This window comes from Lactuca sativa, chromosome 4 (assembly GCF_002870075.4).
Source record: "Lactuca sativa cultivar Salinas chromosome 4, Lsat_Salinas_v11, whole genome shotgun sequence".
In the NCBI taxonomy this organism is placed as follows: Eukaryota; Viridiplantae; Streptophyta; class Magnoliopsida; order Asterales; family Asteraceae; genus Lactuca; species Lactuca sativa.
The window spans coordinates 364,585,272-364,609,539 of record NC_056626.2 but is presented as its reverse complement, the minus strand read 5'-3'; the positions used below and the strand labels follow the sequence as shown (position 1 = coordinate 364,609,539).

The window sequence follows — 24,268 nt, the reverse complement described above, 5'->3', positions numbered from 1 at the left end:
GACAATCTGTATGTGTTCAATTTTAAGTGTACTAGAACGTGTTTCCCGCTTCCTGATATGCCCCAGCCATCAAGAACTTCCAGAGTACTCCTTACACCGGGTGAGCAGACAACCATTCAGAGAGAGAAGAGATACAAAATTCTTCAGAGGGGTTGAGAATAAGAAGGTTGCATATGCTGTGTACTAGGTCGGATTAGAAGTCACGCAAAGGAGACAGCATATCGCTAACAGATAAGAAGTTTTTCACACATTTTACACATATATATATATATCTAGCTTGCAGACAAATAGACTTGCATATGTTGTGTACCAGGTCGGATTAGAGATCGCGCAAAGGAGACAACATATGACTAACAGAGGGAAAGAAAGAAAATGATATTCTACAGACCTAATTTATCGGAATTTACCAGTCGCCCCATCCAACTAGAATTAAGGACAGAATCCGCACATCGAGGAAAAGTAAAACCACGGTTCCAAGTACGGGTTCAATTAATGTGACGAGTAGATTCCCATATATATCTCCCTGCTCAACCTATCCGAGCATCGTATTGTCAGGCTAAATGGAACTATCTAGGTCTAAATTTGTGATGTCATTTGATTTCCTAAGTTCAATTCTGCCTAGTCATGTCCATTTAGAATCTTTCGTGCCTACCGACACATCAAACCAGAGCATAGACCCTTCAACTTCGGGTACGTTACACAGACTCAGTTTGCCTGTTATCACATTATCATATCACTTCCCAAATTATGTCCCTCAAACACAATCTATAACCAGCATAATTTTATTTTCTAATATTTTGGATTTTCTCTTTTTTAATGTTTTTGGTTTTTCTCCCCCTAAATTTGTGCATAAATGAAATGCCCAAATTTATTTTTAAAAAAAATTAATCCTCAAAACGAATCATTTTTAGAAAATTAACCAGCACATCAAATCGAGCTTTGTTAAAAGGCTTGGTGAACAGATCTGCTACATTATTATCAGAGCGGACTTGTTCTAGCCGAATAAGCAACCGTTCATAACATTCTCGAATAAAATGAATTTTGATGTCGATGTGTTTGGTTTTTGAGTGCAAGACCGGGTTTTTGGCAATTTGAATCGCAACCTCATTGTCACAAAAAATAGGGGTTTCTTGAAAATTCAAACCGTAGTCCAACAATTGATGTTGGATCCAGATGACTTGAGAACAACAAGCAGATGCAACAACATATTCTGCTTCTGCTGTTGAGGTTGAGACTGTGTGCTGCTTCTTGCATTGCCATGACACCAATCTATCTCCCAGAAATTGAAATCCTCCTGAAGTCGATTTTCTATCAAGCTCACACCCGCCATAATTGTTGTCTGCAAAAGCATAGAGATTAAATTCGGGATTTTTCGGATACCAAAGACCCAGTTTTGGGCACCCTTTGAGATACCGAAAAATCCTTCTAACAACAATTAAATGAGAGAGTTTAGGATTAGCCTGGTAGCGAGCACATTGACAGACCGCAAACATGACGTCTGGGCGACTAGCAGTAAGATACATGAATGATCCGATCATTGATCGATAATGAGTTTGATCTACGGATTCACCCTCAAGATCAGGAGTTAGAAGAGGCCGTTCCACCATGGGCGTAAGAGCAGGTTTTGCGTCTTGAAACCCGAACTTCTCCAGTACATCTTCCACATATTTTGCTTGATGAATAAGGATTCCGGTTGAATATTGTTGGACCTGAAGCCCCAAAAACGTGGTCATTTCCCCAAGTGAACTCATCTCAAAACGCTTCTTCATCACCACTTCAAACTCCTTGCAAAGTTGCTGGCTTGTCGACCCAAAAATGATGTCATCCATATAAATTTGAACGAGAATTTGATCTGGACCAACATGCTTGAGAAATAAGGTTTGATCAATGGTGCCTCGGGAATAGCCGTGATTGAGCAAATGCTGAGTAAGAGTAGCATACCAAGCTCGAGGAGCTTGATGCAATCCATACAAAGCTTTGTCTAACTTGTAAACATGGTTTGGAAGAGATGAATTAACAAAACCCGGTGGTTGGTCAATGTAAATCTCCTCCTTGACTTTGCCGTAGAAGAAAGCCATCTTGACGTCCATTTGGTATACAATAAAGTTCATGTAGGAACCATAAGCAAGGAAGATACGAATGGCTTCCAAACGAGCAACCGGAGCATAAACTTCTGTATAGTCAAGACCCTCAACCTGTCGAAACCCTCGAACCACCAATCTTGCCTTGTTGCGCACAATGACACCTGAATCATCTTGTTTATTTCGAAATACCCAACGAGTATCAAGAGATTTCTTTCCTTTTGGTAGTTCCACCAATTTCCAGACTCGGAGTTTCTCAAATTGATTTAATTCGTCATGCATGGCTTCAACCCAGCTGGGCTCATTCAGAGCCATTTTGACAGATTTAGGTTCTATTAGAGATATGAAGCAAGAGTAGAGACATGTATTTACATCCCCACTTTTACTTCTCGTTTGAACCTCGTTGCCCAACTGGCCAATGACGTTCTTTATTGGATGATCTCGCTGAATGCGTGAAGGGATTTGATAACTAATATCATTGACCGAAACAGGTAGATTATGAATGTTAACCGCTCCATCATTTGCTGTATGGTCTGTAGAGGATGAACAAGGTTCGTTAGAAGAATCCGCTACAAACTCTTCTGCAATATTTTCTGGAAAAAGAAGTTCCATCAAAGTTGAAGTTACAGCGGAAGTCTCGTGATTCATGAACTCTTTTTCCGTTGGAGTTAAGGGAGTAGGAATGGCATCAGGAGAAGGTTGTTGAGGAGATTCAGAAGATTCAAAATGAGTAGGGGGTACCGAGGGAGGATTAGTGGAAATCAATGGAGGTCGATAAATAACTTCATCTTCTTCGTCTTCACTAGGAATCTTCGAATTGAAAGTAGATCCTTCTTGATTATCTAAAGACACATTGAATGATTTGAAAAGAGATGTGTAGTCAAACAGCCAGTCAGGACCCACTCTAGCATCTGTCTCATTTTCCTCAAGCCAACGAACATCAAATGATTCTACAATCTGTTTAGTCTTCTTATTGTAAACCCTGTACGCTGTTCGAGCATCATATGCATCAAAATAACAGTCATCGGCTTTGGCATTGAATTTGGGATTGGATTCCAAGTGGAGAAGGGTGCAAGGGCAGCCAAATACTCGGAAATGACTAACAGATGGCTTATGTCCAAATAAAATCTCATACGGCGTCTTCATTCTGGCTTTGTTGATTAGCACACGATTTTGAACATAACACGTAGTGTTAATTGCCTCTGCCCAGAAGAATACAGGAAGCTTGGAATCACAGAGCATCGTCCTTGCGGCATCTTTTAGAGTTCGATTCCGACGTTCGGCAACCCTGTTTTGTTGAGGTGTTCGAACAGAACTGAATTGACACACAATCCCTTTCTAAGCGCAAAAATGATCAAGAACAGCGTTCTTGAACTCTGTTCCATTATCTGTACGCATCGCTCTCACTTGATTGTTAGTCTGATTTTCGATCATCACAATGAATCTTTTGATAAGGTTAGGAATTTCTGCTTTGTTATATAGAAAGAAAACCCAAGTGAAACGGGAGTAATCATCTATCACGACAAGGCAGAAAGAGTTGCGATTGATGCTCAACACATTAACCGGACCAAATAAATCCATATGCAATAACTCGAGCACATGACTTATGGAGTTTATCTGCTTTGGAAAGTGTGGTTTTCGATGATGTTTTCCCTGGGCACAGAAACACATTTCTCAAAAGTAATGAAATTTTTGATGGGTAGCCCACGAACCAATTCGTTCTTCGCAAGCCGATTCAGGTTCATTGCATTCGCATGACCGAGACGACGATGCCACAACATCGCATTTTGTTCAGAAGCTTTGGAGAAGAGACACGTGACATCATCAGGGAAATTTCTATTCATTTCTATAATGTAGGCATTTCCATCCCGTTTAGATCTTACTAGAATCCAATCGTCAGGGATAATAATGCCAGGTTTTAAGATCAGACATTCCTTATCTGTGAAATGAGTAGAGTAGCCCTTGTCGCATATCTGAGATACACTCAGCAAGCTGTGCTTCAGTTCTGGAGCAAAGTTAACATTCTCAAAATTCAACACTCCATTGGACACAGTTCCTCTTTGGGTAATTTTTCCACCCTCCCCGCCCGCAAAAGAAACACATCCCCCATTAAAAGTTTGAATGTCGTGCAATTGGGATATGTCTCCAGTCATGTGCCGAGAGCAGCCGCTGTCGACATACCAAGGTCTGGCGACATTCCTCCTCAACTGTCCCTGCACGATGAATGGAATTATTTAGTTTTGGGAACCCAGGTCATCACAATCTCGGGTTGATTTTTTCTTTTTACAAGTTTTTCATTTGATTCTTTCTTTGCTTTTGAATTGGAGAGTAATGGAGATTGATCGGAAAGAGATTTTCGAATCCATTGAAAGTTAGGTTTCAAAAATTTGTGAGTTTGCTTTGAACTGGTGGATCTCTTACTTGAAGAGTTAGAAGATCCTGTCCTGCTCTTTGACAAATTCGACTTAGGCTTGGCCTGAGTTGACTTTGGCAAACTTCTGTTGTTTTTGCAAAAAACCTGTTTATTCTTTTGAAATCTTTTGAATTTTTTGTTTAAAGTTGTATTCAATTCTCCATTTCTAGAATGAGTTTTGGGAATTTTCCTAGTCAAGGATCGTCCCCGAAATTCATTCTCCCCTCTTTTTGTTGTATGCGATACAAACATCCAGTTCATGCAGTTTCTTCCAATGTGTCTAGCAGTACCACAGTTAAAACAAATTTGTTTGTTATCAGAAACTTTGGCACTGCTGTTGTTAGTGTTGTTCTTAGCTTTTCCATTTCTAACAAAATTACACTTGCAAGATCCATCATAGAATTTAGTAACAGATGTGTTAGATGCAGAGACATGTAAATCAGATTTAGCAGTTTGATCAGAAACAACACTATTAGAATCATTTTCAGACTTAAATAAAATACCACCTGACACAAAAACATTTGTGTTTGATTTTGACACAGACTCATGACTGACACCAGACTCAATCACAATATTATTTGACTCAAAAGTTTCAGCAGCATGCTCCCCCTAGACTATTGATATATCTGCACTTGAAGGAAAAGCATTAGTATGCAAAGTCTCATAACTAGACTGTATTTCCTGCTCAGAAGCTGACTTTCCGTACACCATGCAAGGTTCTTTGTCAATTTCTTCTTGAGACAGAGGAATAGCAGTATAATTGTGATTGAAGGGAGGAGGGACACTCTCATAACCTAATCCAACTTTTATTTGATTACCATGAGTGATATCTCTCCAGTGTGATTGACCTTCGATTAATTTTGCAATCTTTTCACTTGACACATCGTATTTTTTGAAATTAAATTCAGCTTTTTCAAAACAACTTTTCAATGTGTCAAATTCCATGGTTACAACAACAAGTTTTCTTTTGAGATGATCATAGTTCTCGCATTTGTTGCTGTAATCCTCTTGCAATTTTTTAAAATCTTTTGTTTTATTTTCTAATTGAGTTTTTAAGGGCTTTTGATTTTTTCTAAGAGTATATCCCTCATATTTCAAGTCCTCGTTCTCTCTCTTGATTATTTCAATTTGATCTCTCAAAAACTTAATACTTTTAATACAAGATTGAGAACAACCGAATTCACTAACCTCAGATTTGACTGGTTCAGGAGTGGTCTGAACCATGAAAGCAAACTGCAAATTCATCATCTCCTCCTCTGGATCTGCTTCCATTTCTTTACTTGCATCCTTGACTTGAGCAAGATTTGCCATTTCAGGTTCTGAAATGTTTAGGGCCTGAACTTGATCTTCCCAGTTGAACGATTGAGCTACCGTTGCCATGTTTGCAGACTGGTTGTTTGATGTTGATCCTCTGTTGTTGCTGTGAACATACGTTACTGGCACCATGGTTCTTTTGGAGTTTTCTCGCTGATTTGGTTTTGGACATTCCCTCGCAAAGTGTCCTGGTTCATGACAATTATAACAACGCAACTTTCCTTTGCTAAAAACCATCTTTTTGTCTGAATTTACACCCCAGTTGTTCTTTCCAGTCTTTTTTAAGAATTGTTTAGCCCTGAATACCACCATTGCCATTTGCCAAGTAATATCCATCTCTTCCACATCTTCAGGATGAATTTGATCAAGATCCGTGAATGAAAGTTGTGGAGAGAGCTCTCCAGCAGCAAAGGCATTGTAGCAGTTCACCAACCCAGTAGCTAAAGCCATATTTTCCTCCTTCAACCCTACCCATTTTTGTTTGAAAAATCAAGTTTGGTTTTTCATCAAATTGGAGCTTTCTCTAACTGAAAGTGATTATGCTATGGCACAAAAGTTAGGCCTAGTCCTTCTATATGACTATAACCATCTACTTGTATGTAACAAACTAATCATCATCATGTACATATACATCGTCTTTTAAGAACCAAAAACGGGTTTCTAAATCTTCTCTTAGCTTCTTCAAACTTGAAAAAGGGTTTTAAGTGAAAGGGTAAAAATTTGAAAAGAGAAGACTTCCAATGAGGATGTAGGCTACACAGTATCCCCATATCAAGTATCCCCAACCCTTCCCATGAGATGCCAAAACATACGCCCCAAACCAATACACTGGAGGGCTTGCAGACAAAAACCTTGTAGCAACCTGAACATGCATGACAAAAAACGCTGTAGCCACCATGAACCCCAAGTGTAAGATGAATGGTATGATGATGATTGAAAATTTTCCTAATTTTTCATCCTTCTTTGAAAGCACAGTGGGAGTGGGAGTGGGACCCTCTTCTTCTTCCGTGCTATGTTTTCTCCTTTTCAGAGTCTGATCTTCTTCTGATTCTTGAATTACTGTTGATGTGTGAGTGTTGTTTATATCTACTCCATAACTTTTTGGAGCAACTTGGAAACCAAGTGAAAAGAAGACCTCAGGCTGTAGCTTCACATAATGGATAATTGAGTAGACTGCAATCGAGAGGATTGGTGATGCAAGAAGGAAATTTGGGAACTGTTTTAGCTGAAAATATTTTAGAAAACCAACCCCCCAGTAATGACTTTGAATAAAATTGTACACCAAAGGAATCCTTGCTTTACACCAAGGCCTTACTTTATCCGGATTATTTCCATCACAGAAACTGTAATATCCATATGTTTGAAACCCAACAAATGGAACAAAAACAAATAAGCAACGCAAAATTCCAGTTATCAGAACCTTAATTGCCAAATATGCACTCTTTTGAAGAAATACATCATCATAAGCTCTATGAATGGTCTGGAAACCGATATAGCCTGCATTAAGCACCCCATTTGATCTTGACAATCCAGAGAAAAACATGGTAAACAATTTCAAAGAGCATCAATAATCCTTCTATAGCAATAATATATCAGTAACGGAGATCAATAATCCTTCAATATTGGATTAATGGCTGCCAATCGAGAAGCGTCGTCTTCTCCACCTTCAGACGATGGATTGTTATGTTGCGATGAGGATGAAGATGAAGAATCCTTGTCTTTGGGGAGAGCAACAGAGAGCAGAGCTGCCAACTGCTGTTGTTGATGATGAAGGCCTTGCATATTCATGGCTCCTTTCAATTCGCATCTCCCCTCTTGAATTCTCTGGTTTGTTTCTTTGAGTTTTTAAGGGCTTTTGATTTTTTCTAAGAGTATATCCCTCATATTTCAAGTCCTCGTTCTCTCTCTTGATTATTTCAATTTGATCTCTCAAAACTTAACAGTTTTAATACAAGATTGAGAACAACTGAATTCACTAACCTCAGATTTGACTGGTTCAGGAGTGGTCTGAACCATGAAAGCAAACTGAAAATTCATCATCTCCTCCTCTGGATCTGCTTCCATTTCTTTACTTGAATCCTTGACTTGAGCAAGATTTGCCTTTTCAGGTTCTGAAATGTTTAGGGCCTGAACTTGATCTTCCCAGTTGAATGATTGATACAAAATGGTTGTTGGTCAACGTAAATCTCCTCCTTGACTTTGCCATACAAGAAAGCCGTCTTAACGTCCATTTGGTATACAGTAAAGTTCATGTAGGAAGCATAAGCAAGGAAGATACGAATGGCTTCCAAACGAGCAACCAGAGCATAAACTTCAATATAGTCAAGACCGTCAACCTGTCGAAACCCTCGAACCACCAATCTTGCCTTGTTGCGCACAATGACACCTGAATCGTTTTGTTTATTTCGAAATACCCAATGAGTATCAAGAGATTTCTTTCCTTTTGGTAGTTCCACCAATTTCCAGACTCCGAGTTTCTCAAATTGATTTAATTCGTCATGCATGGCTTCAACCCAGCTGGGCTCATTCAGAACCATATCGACAGGTTTAGGTTCTATTTGAGATATGAAGCAAGGGTAGAGACATGTATTTACATCCCCACTTTTACTTCTCGTTTGAACCCCGTCGCCTAACTGGCCAATGACGTTCTCTATTGGATGATCTCGCTGAATGCGTGAAGGGATCTGATAACTAATATCATTGACCGAAACAGTAAGATTATGAATGTTAACCGCTCCATCATTTGTTGTATGGTCTGTAGAGGATGAACAATGTTCGTTAGAAGAATCCGCTACAAACGCTTCTGCAATATTTTCTGGAAAAATAAGTTCCATCAAAGTTGAAGTTACAGTGGAAGTCTCATGATTCATGAACTCTTTTTCCATTGGAGTTAAGGGAGTAGCAATGGCATCAGGAGAAGGTTGTTGAGGAGATTCAGAAGATTCAAAATGAGTAGGGGGTACCGATGGAGGATTAGTGGAAATCAATGGAGGTCGATAATCAACTTCATCTTCTTCGTCTTCACTAGGAATCTTCAAATTGAAAGTAGATCCTTCTTGATTATCTGAAGACACATTGAATGATTTGAAAAGAGATGTGTAGTCAAACAACCAGTCAGGACCCACTCTAGCATCTGTCTCATTTTCCTCAAGCCAACAAACATCAAATGATTCTACAATCTGTTTAGTCTTCTTATTGTAAACCCTGTACGCAGTTCGAGCTGCATATCCAACAAAATAACAGTCATCGGCTTTGGCATTGAATTTGGGATTGGATTCCAAGTGGAGAAGGGTGCAAGGGCAGCCAAGTACTCGGAAATAAATGATAGATGGCTTGTGTCCAAATAAAATCTCATACGGCGTCTTCATTCTAGCTTTCTTGATTAGCACACGATTTTGAACATAACACGCAGTGTTAATCGCCTCTGCCCAGAAGAATACAGGAAGCTTGGAATCACAGAGCATCGTCCTTGCGGCATCTTTTAGAGTTCGATTCCAATGTTCGGCAACCCGGTTTTGTTGAGGTGTTCGAACAGAACTGAATTGACGCACAATCCCTTTCTCAGCGCAAAAATGATCAAGAACAGCATTCTTGAACTCTGTTCCATTATCAATACGCAGCGCTTTCACTTGATTGTTAGTCTGATTTTCGATCATCACAATGAATCTTTTGATAAGGTTAGGAATTTCTGCTTTGTTATATAGAAAGAAAACCCAAGTGAAACGGGAGTAATCATCTATCACGACAAGGCAGAAAGAGTTGCGATTGATGCTCAACACATTAACCGGACCAAATAAATCCATATGCAATAACTCGAGCACATGACTTATGGAGTTTATCTGCTTTGGAAAGTGTGGTTTTCGATGATGTTTTCCCTGGGCACAGAAACACATTTCTCAAAAGTAATGAAATCTTTGATGGGTAGCCCACGAACCAATTCGTTCTTCGTAAGCCGATTCAGATACCAATTGTAAGTCCCCAAAATTTTCTTGTGTATCAATCAGATCCAATTGATGGTGCGGAATCCCAATCAATTGGATGATGTCAGATCAAATAGAAGAGAAGGAGAAGAAGAATAACTTGAATCTAATGTAATGATGATATGATTGATGCTCCTTACAATAGATTCTCTCTCTCACACACATACTTCTTTTCTCTAACTTTCTCTCTCTTGTCTAGCCTTCCCTCCTTTTTCTTTTGAAGATGAGCTTTGGGAACCAATTCTGATGGGATTAAAACAATTTTTTTAATCTATGAAGATCGATTAGATCTTGAACAAGTATATGAATATAAAACAACAAGAACGCAATGATAAGAACAAAACAGCTTGAATCAAACGTGTTGAATGATTAAATAAAATCCTCAGAAGAGCTCGATTAAGAACATCAACTGTAGAGGATTAGAAGATTACAAGAATGATTAAAGAAAAATGTTGTACTCTGGATGAATCGCTATATCAATAATCTCAGCAATCTTAACCTAATATGCATGCAAGCATTTAACTTATATACAATACATAAAAGGCTCTCGGTTGGACAGGCCCAAACCGGAGTGTACAAGGCTAAACTAACGAGCCCAAAAGACGCAACAATAAAACAATCTACAGCCCAACAATCTCACCCTTTGCGTCAATTTGGAGCGAGACCTTCACTTCTTACTTGGGCCGGCAGCTGAAGCTGGTACCTTCTTCTTCACGGTGCTAAACAGACACTTGGTTATGGAGAGGATGGTCTGTCTAAACCGGATGTACCAATTGATCATATCATTGAAGTACTTGATGTCATCAGCCGAATTGTCTTTACACCGCTTGATAAATGATAATACGTGCTCCAAGCAAGCTGTGGTGTAAAGGTGTTTGTCAGCTAAAGCGAAGAGACATTTCTGTCCTTCGGCTCTAGTGAACATCACTGAGTTTCGCCTCGGATCAATCTTACCCATTTGCATTTGATTTAGATCACTGGCCGATTCCACAGGTGCGACTTTCGGTTTCTTCTTAAAAACTATGGCGACCTCCTGATCCATTAGGGCAACCTCCATGATATAGCAGGCCAAGATCCTTTTGACATGGTCTATGATGGGACCATATTCGGTTTCATCAGTTAAAAGGATATTGTATAAGACAATCCAGTCATGAGGATTTAGATTGGGCAGATCCGCCAGGGAGATGATGTGGGCAGTTCTTGCAGATCCTCGGATGAGCTTGAACTTAACGTTTGTGAATCTCCCCAAGGCGTAAGGCTTCAGCACCCGAACATTAACAATCTTCTGGGCGCTCCAGGTGAGGTATTGTGGGCGAGCGGCCTCCAGATAGAAGTCAATGAGCTCCCTGTCAAGCTCATCGTTCGGATGCGGGACTTCGAAAATGTTAGAGAAGGCGTGGAAGATGAACGCCTTTCGAGTCAGCGGCATATCAAACTGCGAACTGATAGAGTTGTTGAAGTCGAATGATATAACCGGCTCGAGCCATAGTATGCTTGGAGTCTCTATGGCCTCTTTTATCAAACGATCCCTGGTCCAGGCAGGGAAGAGCAACTTTCGGCTCTCAAGGAGATCGTGGGCTTCTTTTTGCTTTCGTTCGGCTTCTTCAGCCTCACGCGCCACACGACTGGCATCGTCTTCAGCATTGCGACTGTTCTTTCTTTTTAACATGTCCGCAATGGTCTCCTTGTCTTCATCTTCATCTTCATCTCCTCCCTCAGCTATGTTTTTGACCTTGTTCTTCACACCCGAACTTGAGGCATGACCAGTTGGGGGTGGTTCGGTTGTGTGAGTAGCTTTGGAGGAAGGAGGTGGTTTCGATCCTTTCTTCTCATCTCCCCCTTGTTTCGAAATGGACACGAAACTCGGTAGGCCTTCAATCTTGCTTAAAAGGTCCATGGCCGGAGAGAGTTTTTCAGCGAGGGTGCGCCTCACCGAATGGTTTAGGATGGGGTCGTGTGCTTCCAGGATGTTTGATAATGCTGCGTGGACATCCGAAACACACGTCTTTATTACCTCCCTTTCGGATCGAAGAGCTTCCAATTGTTGCTGGGAGTTGGAAAGCTGCGTGCTCTTGACCTTAAGGGCGGTAGTCTTGCTCGCCAAGACGTCCATCAGAGAATTTTCAGCTGCAAGATCCTCTTGTAGCTTTGCCAGGCGGGCATCGATGGAGGCACATAGTGCCAAGTTGTCGTCGCTAATATGTTGTCTGAGAGTAGCGAACGAAGACAACTCCGTCGAGAAAAACTGGGCCAATTGTTGAACAACTGGTTCCAGAGTTTTTTTGGTGGCGTCGGCGCTCTCCTGCAAGGAGTTCAGCAGGATGGAAGCGTCATTAAATAGTTTATCGACTTTTTCGGTCGCTGCCTCACAGGCTAGGGTGGAGGCATCGATAGCAGCAGTTGCTGAGGCCACGGAATCATGTTGAGCCCTGGAGAAGGCGTCAACGATCTTCTGAAGGGCAGCTTCAGACAAAGATGACTGCTGGTTGGAAGAGGAGGCGAGAAGTTGATCAACCTTCTCGTTAAGCTCGCGAAGATGCTTCCGTGTCACTGGAGCATCATCCTCCTCATCACTCTGAACTTGAAACGGACTATAGTAGACCGAATCGAAGTTCATGTGATCACCACCAAGGTATTGATCACCGCCATCGGAGGCGTCTTCTGGAGATTGAGGTGGTGGTGAAGCTGGGGGTGTTATTGGTTTGGTTGGTTCAGGTTGAGTGGGTGGGGGGTTAGTTTCGGGTGGTGGTTGTGTATGGGTAGATTTGGTGGTATGTGTTTCGGTTTGTGGAGGTTCGGTTACTGGGGGGGTTTCGGTAACTGGTGGTGTTTCGGTTGATGTGGTGAATATGGGTGGAGGTATAGGGATAGAGGTTGGGGGAATAGTGGGGTTTATGGTGGGAATGGAAATAGGAATTGTTGGTGGAGGTGAAGGAATAGGAGATTGATGAAGTTCCATCTCTGGGGTTGGGGACCGAGGTGGTGTGTTGCCTCGTTGAGGAGATTCGTCTCCTTGTGATCCTTCAGAGTCCAAACTCCCACCTTCGGATTCGCTTGAAGAGGAGGGAATAATGAGCTTTCGCTTCTGTTGGGTCTTCCTCCTTTTCGGCTGTGGGGATGAAGCAGCCTTCGGTTGTTTTCGCTTCTTGGGAGAAGGTCCCTTTGGAGCCTTGGACACTTGCTTCCCCTTCTCTGCCTTTTTGCCCCTGGCCACCGGTTTGTCGGCATCATGAATCGACCTTAGCATGTCCGGTGTCAGTTCCCTCGGACCAGTTGGCCTAAACTCCTTGATCATTCTGATCAGTCTGCTGTCGGAGGGCACATCGCCATACATTGACTCCGGGATAGAGCCAATGAAAGAAAATTTTGATGCATCGGAGACGATTATCTTCTTGGTATGGAACGTACCAATAGAAGACATCGATGCACCATCGGCTGTTGGAACATTAAACTTGTCCATGGCCCATCTTGTGATCAAGATCCAGAACCGGGCCAGCGACACCTCAGAGTGTCGGGATGAGGAAGAGAGGCTCTAAATCAGCTGTTGCCATAGGACAAACCCATAGTCCAGGTTTATCCCATTGTACACCCCATACATTATCGAAAGGAAAAGGCGACTTGCACCGTCAGATCCTGAGCTCCTCTCTGACAGTCCCTTGAAAAGAACTGTAAATAAACCATTCCATTGGGGCGGTAGGCAGGATTTCTGAAATTTGGCAACGGAGGTGAGAACCTCTGTGTAGCCCATGTTGTAAAACATGCTGTACAACATCCCAACCGGAATCGTCTCCGGGTGAACTCGCGATGGGTCAGCAGCAAACCCTAACATAGTGCAGAAACAGGGGCGAGAAATCGAAGTCTTGTGTTCTGCCACTTCAAAGAATACCCGGTCGACGGCCTTGTCGTAGTAAGCCGTCGCATAGACCTGTGATAAGGCCACCATTGGCACCGTTTCAATTCTTGATAGTGCAGGAGCAAGCTGGGTGTACTTGAGGCATTCTATGACCGGCGACATATAGGAATCATACGCCAGTGGGTTCAGATCAATGACTAGGCATTGTTGGGGTCGGATGGGAAGAATCTGAGAAGTTGCATGAACAGATGAAGATTCAGCCATTGTTGCAGGTTTGGAGAAGAAGAAGAACGGGAGAGTGTTTGGGAGTATTTTTGCTTTGGGAATTATGGGGGCAGTAAAGAGGTAAAAGATGGTGTAGATGGCCTTTTATAGTGGGTGATAGGAGAGAGAAAAATCGGTTCAAATCTCTTATGGAAATACGAAACGGGTTTTTGAGTGACTGATTGGTGACGGTTGGGGCGTGCGATGATCACGTAGGAGAGAGAGTGTCAGTATCCTAGGATTACGCCGCCCAATAAGCGCCGGTACAGAGAGAGGAACCGTTTCCATTTCCACACGCGCCTGTAACGCCAGAGGGATGACGCTTCGATATTGCACACGCGTCCTTAAGTGTCAGAAAAAGCGCGGCCGTTTCAAATTCATGCGCCCTCCTTTTTACCGTCGTTTGAATTTCTATCCTTTTAACTCCCGCTGAGTCAGCAACTTTTTGTCTTATCCCCTTTTAAACGGCTGTTTTCAATTAATGACCCACGTGGCTAATTTTTGACTACAACTTCATTAGTAACCATCCAGTAATAATCCAGCCTGTAAAATAATTAGTAACGGAATTTTTGAAAATCTAGGATTTTCGTGCAAAGAGTGTAAAAGAAGAAGAAATAAAGCAACTCTTTTTAGGATAATTTGTGATGTCAATAATGACACGAAACTGATGATCCCGGGCACGAATCTCTTCCTTCAAGGTCTAGAAAGACCTCAAAGTGTTAGTGTGGAATCCCGTTGAATTACGATCAAACATTTATAAATAAATGTTGAAAGGCTTCTTTTAATTAGGTTAATTAAGGGTGGTTTCGCTTTGATTCATCAATTCAATTCTTGATATAAGAACAAAAGTGAACAAAGTACTTGTGAGACCAGTGTAGTCTGTTGAACAAGTAGGTAGGAGTTGATTTTGTAGCGGCTTGGATTAATAGGAAATCTCAGATAAAAATTTAAAACTCGATCCCTTGGGAAGAAATGTTATGGTGAGTAACAATTTCATTGGAATCACGCAAAAGAAAAATTGAGATTCCTTGAAGGTACATTCGCTAATTCATTGGTGAAAACTTGATCAAATTAATTGGTCACCATCAATTCGTTGGTGTTGAATTTTGGGTTTCACTCAGCTCGTAGTGGCACGAAACTAAGATCATGAACACAGATGTTGTGTAACCATAAACCTCAGTGGTAGTTTCTGAGAGTCTCAAGGGTTACAGTGATGAAACGAATGTAATGGAGAAGTGTAATAGGGATGGAGTAAGAAAACATAGTACCTCTGCTGCGAAAATAAGGACCAAGCAGGAAACTCTTAACTCATGTGAGAAGAGAATGAGGTAGCTCACGATTAGAATAAATGAGTTAGCCTTATTGGGAAGACAAGGTTTGTGTATACCAGGTCATGAAGGCTATTTTTCAAACTCTTATGAGGCTTGGGACACATACAGCAGCATGCTTCTAGGGACACTTAAGTAAGTCATCAAATATATCCCCATAAACGAATGAGCACACAAAAAAAATATTTTTGGAGTTTTTAAAATTTATAATAAAAATAAAAAAAAGATAATAAATAATAAAAAAAAATAAAAAATAATAATAAAGAATAAGACTTAAAATAAAAATAAGACCTAAAAAAAACTTTGGAAAAAATGAAAAACCGAACCCGAACGTTCGGTTGGTTTCGGTTGGGAAAAAGTTGAAAAACCGAACCCGAGCGTTCGGTTGGTTTCGGTTCTAGAAAATTTTGGAAAACCGAACCTGAACCTTCGGTTGGTTTCGGTTCCATAAAATTTGGAAAAACCGAACCCGAACCTTCGGTTGGTTTCGGTTCCACAAAATTTGGAAAATTTTGAGAAACGAAGGAATTTAGATATACAGGAAATAAATACTTTTAACACAAAGAAAAACAAAATTGTACAAGAAATATACAACACAGAAAAACTACCTTTGAAGTAATGAGCAAGTCAGATGGTTGAACCGAACCCGAACGTTCGGTTGGTTTCGCTTCTTACGTTTGAGGTTGAGAGGTAGTGTGAGGTACTGACTCGGATTCCATCATTACTAGCCCTTGCAATATTTTATTGAATGATGCTTCTGGAAGAGCTTTGGTAAAGACGTCAGCCAGTTGATCAATGGTTCTTACGAAGTGAACTTCGACATTTCCATCTTCCACATGATCTTTGATGAAGTGATACCTCAGTGCTATGTGTTTGGTTTTAGAATGTTGCAATGGGTTATGATAGATCCTAATTGCACTTTCAGAGTCACAATATAGTGGGATCTTCTTCATGTTGAGTCCATAGTATCGAAGTTGACTTTGGATCCAAATCACTTGTGATGTGCAGGATGCAACGGCAATGTATTCCGCTTCGGCAATAGACAGCGACACACATGTTTGTTTCTTGGATTGCCAGCTGACCAATTTCCCATCAAGGAATTGACAGCCACCAGTTGTGCTTTTTCTGTCGAGTCCACATCCTCCAAGGTCAGCATCAGAATAGGCTTGAACGAGGAAGCCTGAGTTGGATGGATACCAAAGACCTAATGAGGTGGTTCGCTTGAGATAGCGTAGGATGTTCTTCACTGCCAGCATGTGAGGTTCGCGTGGGTTAGCCTGAAATCGAGCACAATAACACACAGAAAACATGATATCAGGCCTGCTAGCAGTTAGATAATGAGCCTATCATTTGATGATAGAGCGTGATATCGACAGCCGGTTTGTCTAGAGATGGGGTAAGCTTGGTGCCGAATGCCATTGGGACTTTGACTTTTGAGTCTCCCATCATGCCAAACTTCGCTAGGAGAGTCTTTGTGTAAGCTTCCTGATTAATAAAGATGCCTTCGGGTCCCTGTCTTATGTTTAAACCAAGGAAAAAGTTAATAGGACCCATTGAGCTCATTTCAAACTTAGTCTCCATCAACTTTCTGAATTCAACTGTTAAGCTGGGATTCGTGGAGCCAAAGATGATGTCATCGACATAAATTTGAACTATCATAAGGTGGTTACCTTCCCTTTTGCGAAAGAAGGTTGGGTCAACCGAACCTTGTTTAAATTTAGACATCTTTAAAAATTTTGTAAGCGTTTCATACCAGGCTCTCGGAGCTTGTTTGAGACCGTACACAGCTTTATCCAGAATATAGCAATGATTTGGATACTTTTCGTTCACGAACCCAGGAGGTTGCTCCACATACACAGTTTCTTTGAGTTCTCCATTGAGGAATGCACACTTGACATCCATTTGGAAAACCTCAAAATTTTTGTGAGCAGCATAAGCCAGAAATATTCTAACAGTTTCTAGCCTAGCTACTGGAGCAAAAGTCTCTTCATAGTCTATTCCTTCCTCCTGACAGTATCCCTTGACCACCAGACGAGCCTTGTTCCTTATGACATTACCTTCCTTGTCCATTTTGTTCCTAAAGACCCATTTGAGACCAACAACCGAAGCATCTGGAGGAGTTGGAATGAGGCGCCAGACTTTGTTCCTTTCAAACTCGTTCAGTTCGTCTTGCATTGCTTGAACCCAATCAGAGTGATCAAGGGCAGTGTTCACTGTCTTCGGTTCAACTTTTGATACGAATGAGTTAAACATACAAAACTCAACCTTTGAAAATAAGGATGTCTGTTTTGCCTTCAGTTGAGATCGGGTCAGAACCTTTTCAGATACATCACCAACAACTTGAGAGATAGGATGATCTCTGGTCCATTTGGTAAGAGGAGGGTAATTCGGATCAAAGGTTGGATGTAGTTCAGCATTGATCATTTCTTCTGGCTCAGATTGGCTATCGTAATCAAGCGTCATATCATCATGCTCACCCTCAATTGATGAGTCTTGAGAAACATGAGGTTCAGGGGTTTCTTGTGGTGCTGGACTTTTAGGCGTTGAAGCACCTTCGTTTGGAGGGGCCGCTTCGGTTGGAGAGGCACCTTCGGTTGGTGATGGACCTTCGGTTGAAGTTGTAGAGCTTGGCTTCCCCTGGACTTGTGAGCTTGGCTCCCCCTCGACATGAGAACTTGGCTCCCCCTCGACTGAAGCATTGTTGGATGGAAATTCATCAGTGGGCGATTCCCCTTCATGCATTCTTCTTGCAGCATCTTCGACAATTTGCTTCATATGATCAACTTTGTTGTCAGCTGCACCTGCTTCTGAGAGAGAAGCTTTTTCCGGTTCGTCAAAGAGTTCCAGAAATTTCTCGTATAAGTTGGCGATCGAGACTGTGACTTGGCCAGTTTAAGGAAAGATTTCCCTGGCAGTGTCATCTATGGCCTGTAGCTTCTTGACATAGCTATCGTCGAAGGTCACATAGTATGTCTCTTCAATCTTTCTTGAACGTTTGTTTAGGACCCTGTACGCCTTGGATGTGAGTGAGTAACCTAGAAAGATTCCCTCGTCGGCTTTGACATCAAACTTGTTGCGGTGTTCTTTAGAGTTAAAGATGAAACACATTGAGCCAAACACATGGAAAAATTTCACATTGGGCTTTCTGTTGTTTATTATCTCATATGGTGTGAGCGTGAATCGCTTGTTGAGATAGGACCTGTTAAGGATCGGTTTCGTCTTTCGACTATGCCGTTATGTTGTGGTGTGTAGGGAGCTGAGAAATTGTGACTAATTCCCTTTTCTGCAAGAAACTCTTCAAACTCCCTGTTCTTGAATTCAAGACCATTGTCGCTCCTGATGTTGCGAACGACCTTCTTGAGCTGGACTTCAATTTGCTTGATAAACACTTTCAGCTTTTGAGTCGCTTCAGATTTGAGCTTTAGAAAGAACACCCATGTAAATCGTGAAAAGTCATCAACGATAACAAGAATATACTTGCTACCACCGATACTTTCGATAGATGAAGGACCACACAAGTCGATATGAAGCAATTCGAGTGGTTCAACAACTTTTGTGTTGATTACGGATGGGTGACTTTGACGACTCTACTTTCCCATTTTGCATGCAGCACACAAATGCTCTCTGTCGAACTTGAGCAATGTAAGACCCCTAACATGACCTCCAGTGACAAGTCGGTTGATATCTTTGAAATTGAGATGAGAGAGTCTTCGGTGCCACAACCAGCTTTCGTCAGATTGAGCTTTTGATAGCAGGCATATGGCTGGGTTTCCTTTGATGGGTTTCATGTTTAGAGGAAACATTTCACCCTTTCGCTCTGACTTCAGAATCACTTTCTTTGTCTTTTTCTCTATGATTTCAGAACCTTCATCATCGAATGAGACTTTGAGACCTGTACCTCCAACAAGCTGAGATACACTGATTAGGTTGTGTTGGAGTCCTTCCACATAAGCCACCTTCCTTATAGTGAAGTCGCCATTTGTTATCATTCCATATCCCTTAATGGTGCCGAAAGAGTTATTTCCAAACTTAACGTTGCCACCATTTGCAAGAGATCTGTATTCCCTGAGCTCCTCTTTCCTTCCTGTCATGTGACGCGAGCAGCCACTGTCGATGTACCATTCTTCGTCAAACTGCTCGTCACTTATAACCTGCAAAAATTAAGCAGATTTAGGAACCCAAAGTTTCTTGGGTCCATGTGAGCTTTTCATGGGAACTGGAATAGTAAGAGAGATGTCAACTAGATATGTTCGTTTTATTAGAGTTGTTTCATCTTTCTTTTTAATGGTAAAGACTTTTATTTTGTTAGGATTGGGTGTGTTCGTTTTGGACTCTGGTTTGGATTTATTGACCTTCTGCTTTCCCTTTTGTACAGCTGATGAATGAGGCTTTTGAGAGCAAACAGAATTAGCTTTAGAGCAAGATGGAGATGAATGGGTGGAAGTAGAAGAACGAGAAGTATTAGAGAGAGAGGATTTGGATGGAGAGGACTTCCTGGCTGATGACTCTAGGTGACCCTTTTTCTTTTGATCGTTGGAGGGGCTGACCTTCGAGTCTTGTTCTCTTTTGACTTCAGAGCCGAACCTCTGTGTTCGGTTGGAGTTATTCTTGGAACCGAACCTTTGGTTTCGGTTGAAATCCTTTTCAGAACCGAACCTTTGCTTTCGGTTGGTATTTTCTTGCGAACCGAACCTTGGCTTTCGGTTGGTATTTTCTTGTGGACCAAACCTTGGCTTTCGGTTGTTGGAACTTTCAGGCTTTCTTACAGGATTGTTTTCATACTTCAGATTCTTGTCTTGGTGTGAGTAGTATGCATTCTGGGAGTGCCAGAATTGTTTCCTTTCAGAAAGGTTTTTCCTGTATCTTTGGTTCCTTTCTATCTTCTTATCCCTCATCTGCTTAGGTTGATGATGAACGTTCGCTTTCGTTTTTGTTGTCTCCTTGGCTGGTTCCTTTTGAACTTCAGGATTTTTACTTTGAGCCGAGGGAGCAGAGGGAATATCTGAAGAAGATTCAGTTTGTGCTGAGGGAGTAGAAGGAATGTCTGAAGAAGTTTCATTTTGAGCGGTTGGAGTAGAGGGAATGTCTTCTTTTGCTAAATGACCATCCTCCTGAGGAATATCTTTTGAACCACTGGTACTTGGCTCATCGAAATTATCTGGCTTGTTCAATGGTTCAGGGATGTATCTTCCTTTGCTCATCCAGGAGGTTCTTTCAGATAAGCCAATGGTTTCGTTTGCATTATCAATTGGAGCTTCCCAGAAGTACTCATCACAGCCATCAGCATTGTCTTCGTTAACAATAGCTGTGAGTTCAGCTGTTTGATGTTCGGTTACTCCAGTCACCTTGTATAATTGATTTGGAGTGGTCCTGACCTTTTGATACACAACAACTTTTTCTACCAATTTCGGGGACTTTTGTTTGGACAATCTAGCGAACTCCACAGAATTTTCAGAAATTAGAATTTTGTGGTTTTCAGTTTCGCTTTTAACAAATTCTAAGCAGTCAACTGTATCCTCTACAGAAATTTCACTCATGTTTTCGTCCTCGTTAAGCTCAGATGCATTTTCAACATCGATTTTGTTTTCTGAGCTTACGTTGGCGTTTAGAGAGTCAAATTTTTGCATGGTTTCGGTTCTCAGTTTAAGTCGGTCATTTTCGTCCAAAAGATTTTTGAGCATGTCCTTGTGGTCTTTGGATTTAATGAATGACTCAATTTTGTCCAGTCCATACATGTAGGTCGGATTGACATCGTCAGACGATATCACACTCTCACAATTGTAGGCTTCGGCATCGATTTCATCCTCCTTAAATTCTAGGAAGGGCAAAATCATGCGATGGATCTTTTGGCCTATCTCACAATCCAAGTGAAGTTGAGTAATATTGGAATATAAACGTTTAGCTATTAAACAAAAAACATTTCGTTGTTTTAACAATTTCAAATTGTCTCTCTGCAAATAAATGTTTTCGTCTTTAACTTTAACTAATTCCGACTCTTTTAACTCAATCCACATTCGCCGCTCCTCACTCTTCGACGCCACCCTGCTTAATTGATCAGTCAGGTTAGAATTGGTGACTCGAGTTTGAGTTAAGCTACTATCTAAATGAGAAATTCTTGTATTAACATTTTTTAGTTCTTTCTCATATGAGGATGGTGGTACTTTAGATGAAATAAAAACAGATTGTACCTTCTTTATCAGTTCATCGAGCTCAATGAACTGCTGGCTGAGTGGTTTGGCCGTAAAGCACAAATCCTCCTGTACCTTCGGTCCATCGCTTCCTCCATCGGTATTGTATCCCCTCATTTGAGATACGTCAGTCACCATGAAGCATTTTCCACCACTGCTTTCCTCCTTAGCCACATAAGCCTTTCCATGAGTAGGCTTCCTTACTTCTTCGTCTTCTGAGTCAGTAGACCAAACTTCTGTGCTACCGAACTCATCGTCATTAACCGAACCCTGCACAATAAGAGCATTAATAGAAGGGTTAGCGGTAGACTTCTTATTTCTCAACTCATCCAGTCTCTTCTGCAGCACGGCTTCCTCATCATTTCCATCGTCCTTTTCAGCCATCTTCTTAAGAACACAGTCCTTAGCATAGTGGTTCTTGCCACCACAGTAGAAACAGCTTACTCCGGAATCGCCATCTGCCTTCGGTTCCTTCTTGGGCTCCTCAGCCTTCGGTTCATTGTTCACCTTTTCAGAGCTGTAACTCCCCTGCTAGTTTCGGTTTTTGTTGCTGGGGAATCTCTTCTTTATGAACCTCTTAGGATTGGATACCATCATGGCATAATCCTCAGTCGTGAGGTCATATTCCTCCAAGTTGAGCTGTTCATCCTCCATCACAGCTTTATTTTTAGATAGGAGGGCCAACGAACCAAGACTAGAGACAACGTTCTTCTCTTGAACCACAATCTTCTCTTGGGACTTTAGAATACCCACCAGTTTCGCCAATGAATATGATTTGAACTGCTCATGGGCTTTGACTGTGGAAACCACTGCTCTCCATTCAGACCTCAATCCGTTCAAGAAAGTAACCTTCTATTCGATAAGCTTCCTTTCAATATCGTGTTTGATCATCTTACTAAGAAGATGATTGAAGCGATCAAACGTTTGGGTCACCGTTTCTTCGGCCCCTTGCCTGAATTCTCCAAACTCAGATAGAAGCAAGGTTTGGATTGAATGTTCAAGATCTTCGTCTGTGGAATACAGTTCGCGAAGTCTATCCCATACTTCCTTCGCCGTAGTGCATGAGCTGACCAGTCTGAATGTGTCGGACTGAAGGGCGAATCTGATAAACCCTAGCGCCTTAATATTGCACTGGAATTTGTCTTTTTCATCTTGCGCAATATCCGTCACGTCCTTAAGCAGATCGTTGTACTCTGTTTGTGTCTTAACGATTCTGGATGTTGCAGAATGAGAAAACGCTCCATTGATGATGGCTTCCCATATGAGATAACCATTATCCTCCGATCCAATCACGTAGTCTTCAAAATGATGCGCCCATACTTCATAGTCATGGGTGTATAAGATTGGAATCTTTGTCGTCGAACCGATGCTGTTGGAAATATTAATAGGGTTTGATTGCGTTGCGTCCATTATGATCGTAAAAACCTGTTCAAAGATCAGACTTGTAATAAAGCAGATTAGGGCAAAACAATAAATATTAAGATACGTCAATTAAGATGATGGCTCAATAAATATCGATGATTGCGGAAAACCCTAATGGAAATCTTTTTCACAAAAAAGATGTGTATCGATTACACAGCCTCCTGCTCTGATACCAATTGAAGGGATTAAAATAATTTTTTTAATCTATGAAGATCGATTAGATCTTGAACAAGTATATGAATATAAAACAACAAGAACGCAATAATAAGAACAAAACAGCTTGAATCAAACGTGTTGAATGATTAAATAAAATCCTTAGAAGAGCTCGATTAAGAACATCAACTGTAGAGGATTAGAAGATTACAAGAATGATTAAAGAAAAATGTTGTACTCTGGATGAATCGCTATATCGATAATCTCAGCAATCTTAACCTAATATGCATGCAAGCATTTAACTTATATACAATACATAAAAGGCTCTCGGTTGGACAGGCCCAAACCGGAGTGTACAAGGCTAAATTAACGAGCCTAAAAGACGCAACAATAAAACAATCTACAGCCCAACAAATTCCATGAGATTGAATTAAAATATCTGTGGAAGGACTAACACTAGAACCAGCTTGAGATATGGTTTGAGGGATTTGAGTTTGTTGCATGTTAGGTATGATGTATGGTATGCTTTCATGGACTGTATGAGGTTGAACTTGAGGAACCTGGATTTGAGTATTTTGAAGAGTGGTGAAGCTTGAAAAAGCGGTGTTGTTATTTTGAAGTCCAAGATTGGCTGTAGAGTATGAATTGACATGATTGATTTCTCTTTATTTATCATCAAGATCGCAAGCTTTGATGATTGCCATTGTTTCAGACAGGCTTAAACGATTCAGATCTTTTGTCTTTTTAATCACCGAGACATTCATGTCCCGTGATTTTGGAAGAGAATTTAGTAACTTCTTGTTGATTTCAGATCTAGTAACCATCACTCATGCGGAGCTCATTTCAGTGGTTAGTGTGATAAATCTTTGCAATTGGTTTTCCAATGTTTCTCCCAACACGTAGTTAAACATGTTGAATTTTTGTCGGAGCATGTCTTGTCAACTTTGCTTCATGTCTTCATTTCCTTCATAAACTTCTATGACTGCTTCCCATAATGCTTTTGCTGATGTATACTCACGAAATCCTTGTGCTATTTCCGGAGACAATGCCATAGTCAGTGTGGCAAGAGCCTTTTCTTGTTCTTCAACTCGTTTAAAATCATCATCAGTGTAGTTTTCAACTTGTTTGTCAATTACCGTTCCATCTTCTAAAGTAGAAGTAATCCGAATTGGTCCTCTCAAAATGCTTCTCTAAATTTTGAAATCCTTCATTTTGATGTATTTTTCAATTCGATATTTCCATTCAGGAAATCCTTCAGCTGATAGCAATCTA

The 24,268-nt window shown here is 41.1% G+C and overlaps 2 protein-coding genes across 2 annotated transcripts; both read right to left on the bottom strand.

The window, feature by feature from the left end:
- Window positions 1-6,386: 6,386 nt before the first annotated feature.
- Window positions 6,387-7,340, bottom strand: LOC111896667 (uncharacterized). Its single transcript, XM_052771448.1, has 2 exons — window positions 7,229-7,340; window positions 6,387-7,151 (listed from the first exon to the last, which is right to left on the bottom strand). Exons 1-2 carry the CDS (start codon window positions 7,321-7,323, stop codon window positions 6,509-6,511), a joined length of 738 nt encoding a protein of 245 aa, XP_052627408.1. The 5' UTR covers window positions 7,324-7,340; the 3' UTR covers window positions 6,387-6,508.
- A 73-nt stretch (window positions 7,341-7,413) lies between these two features.
- Window positions 7,414-9,611, bottom strand: LOC128133719 (uncharacterized). Its single transcript, XM_052771246.1, has 4 exons — window positions 9,200-9,611; window positions 8,109-9,028; window positions 7,789-7,935; window positions 7,414-7,632 (listed from the first exon to the last, which is right to left on the bottom strand). The coding sequence occupies exons 1-4, from the start codon at window positions 9,609-9,611 to the stop codon at window positions 7,414-7,416; spliced, it is 1,698 nt and encodes a 565-aa protein (XP_052627206.1).
- Between the last annotated feature and the right edge of the window lie 14,657 nt (window positions 9,612-24,268).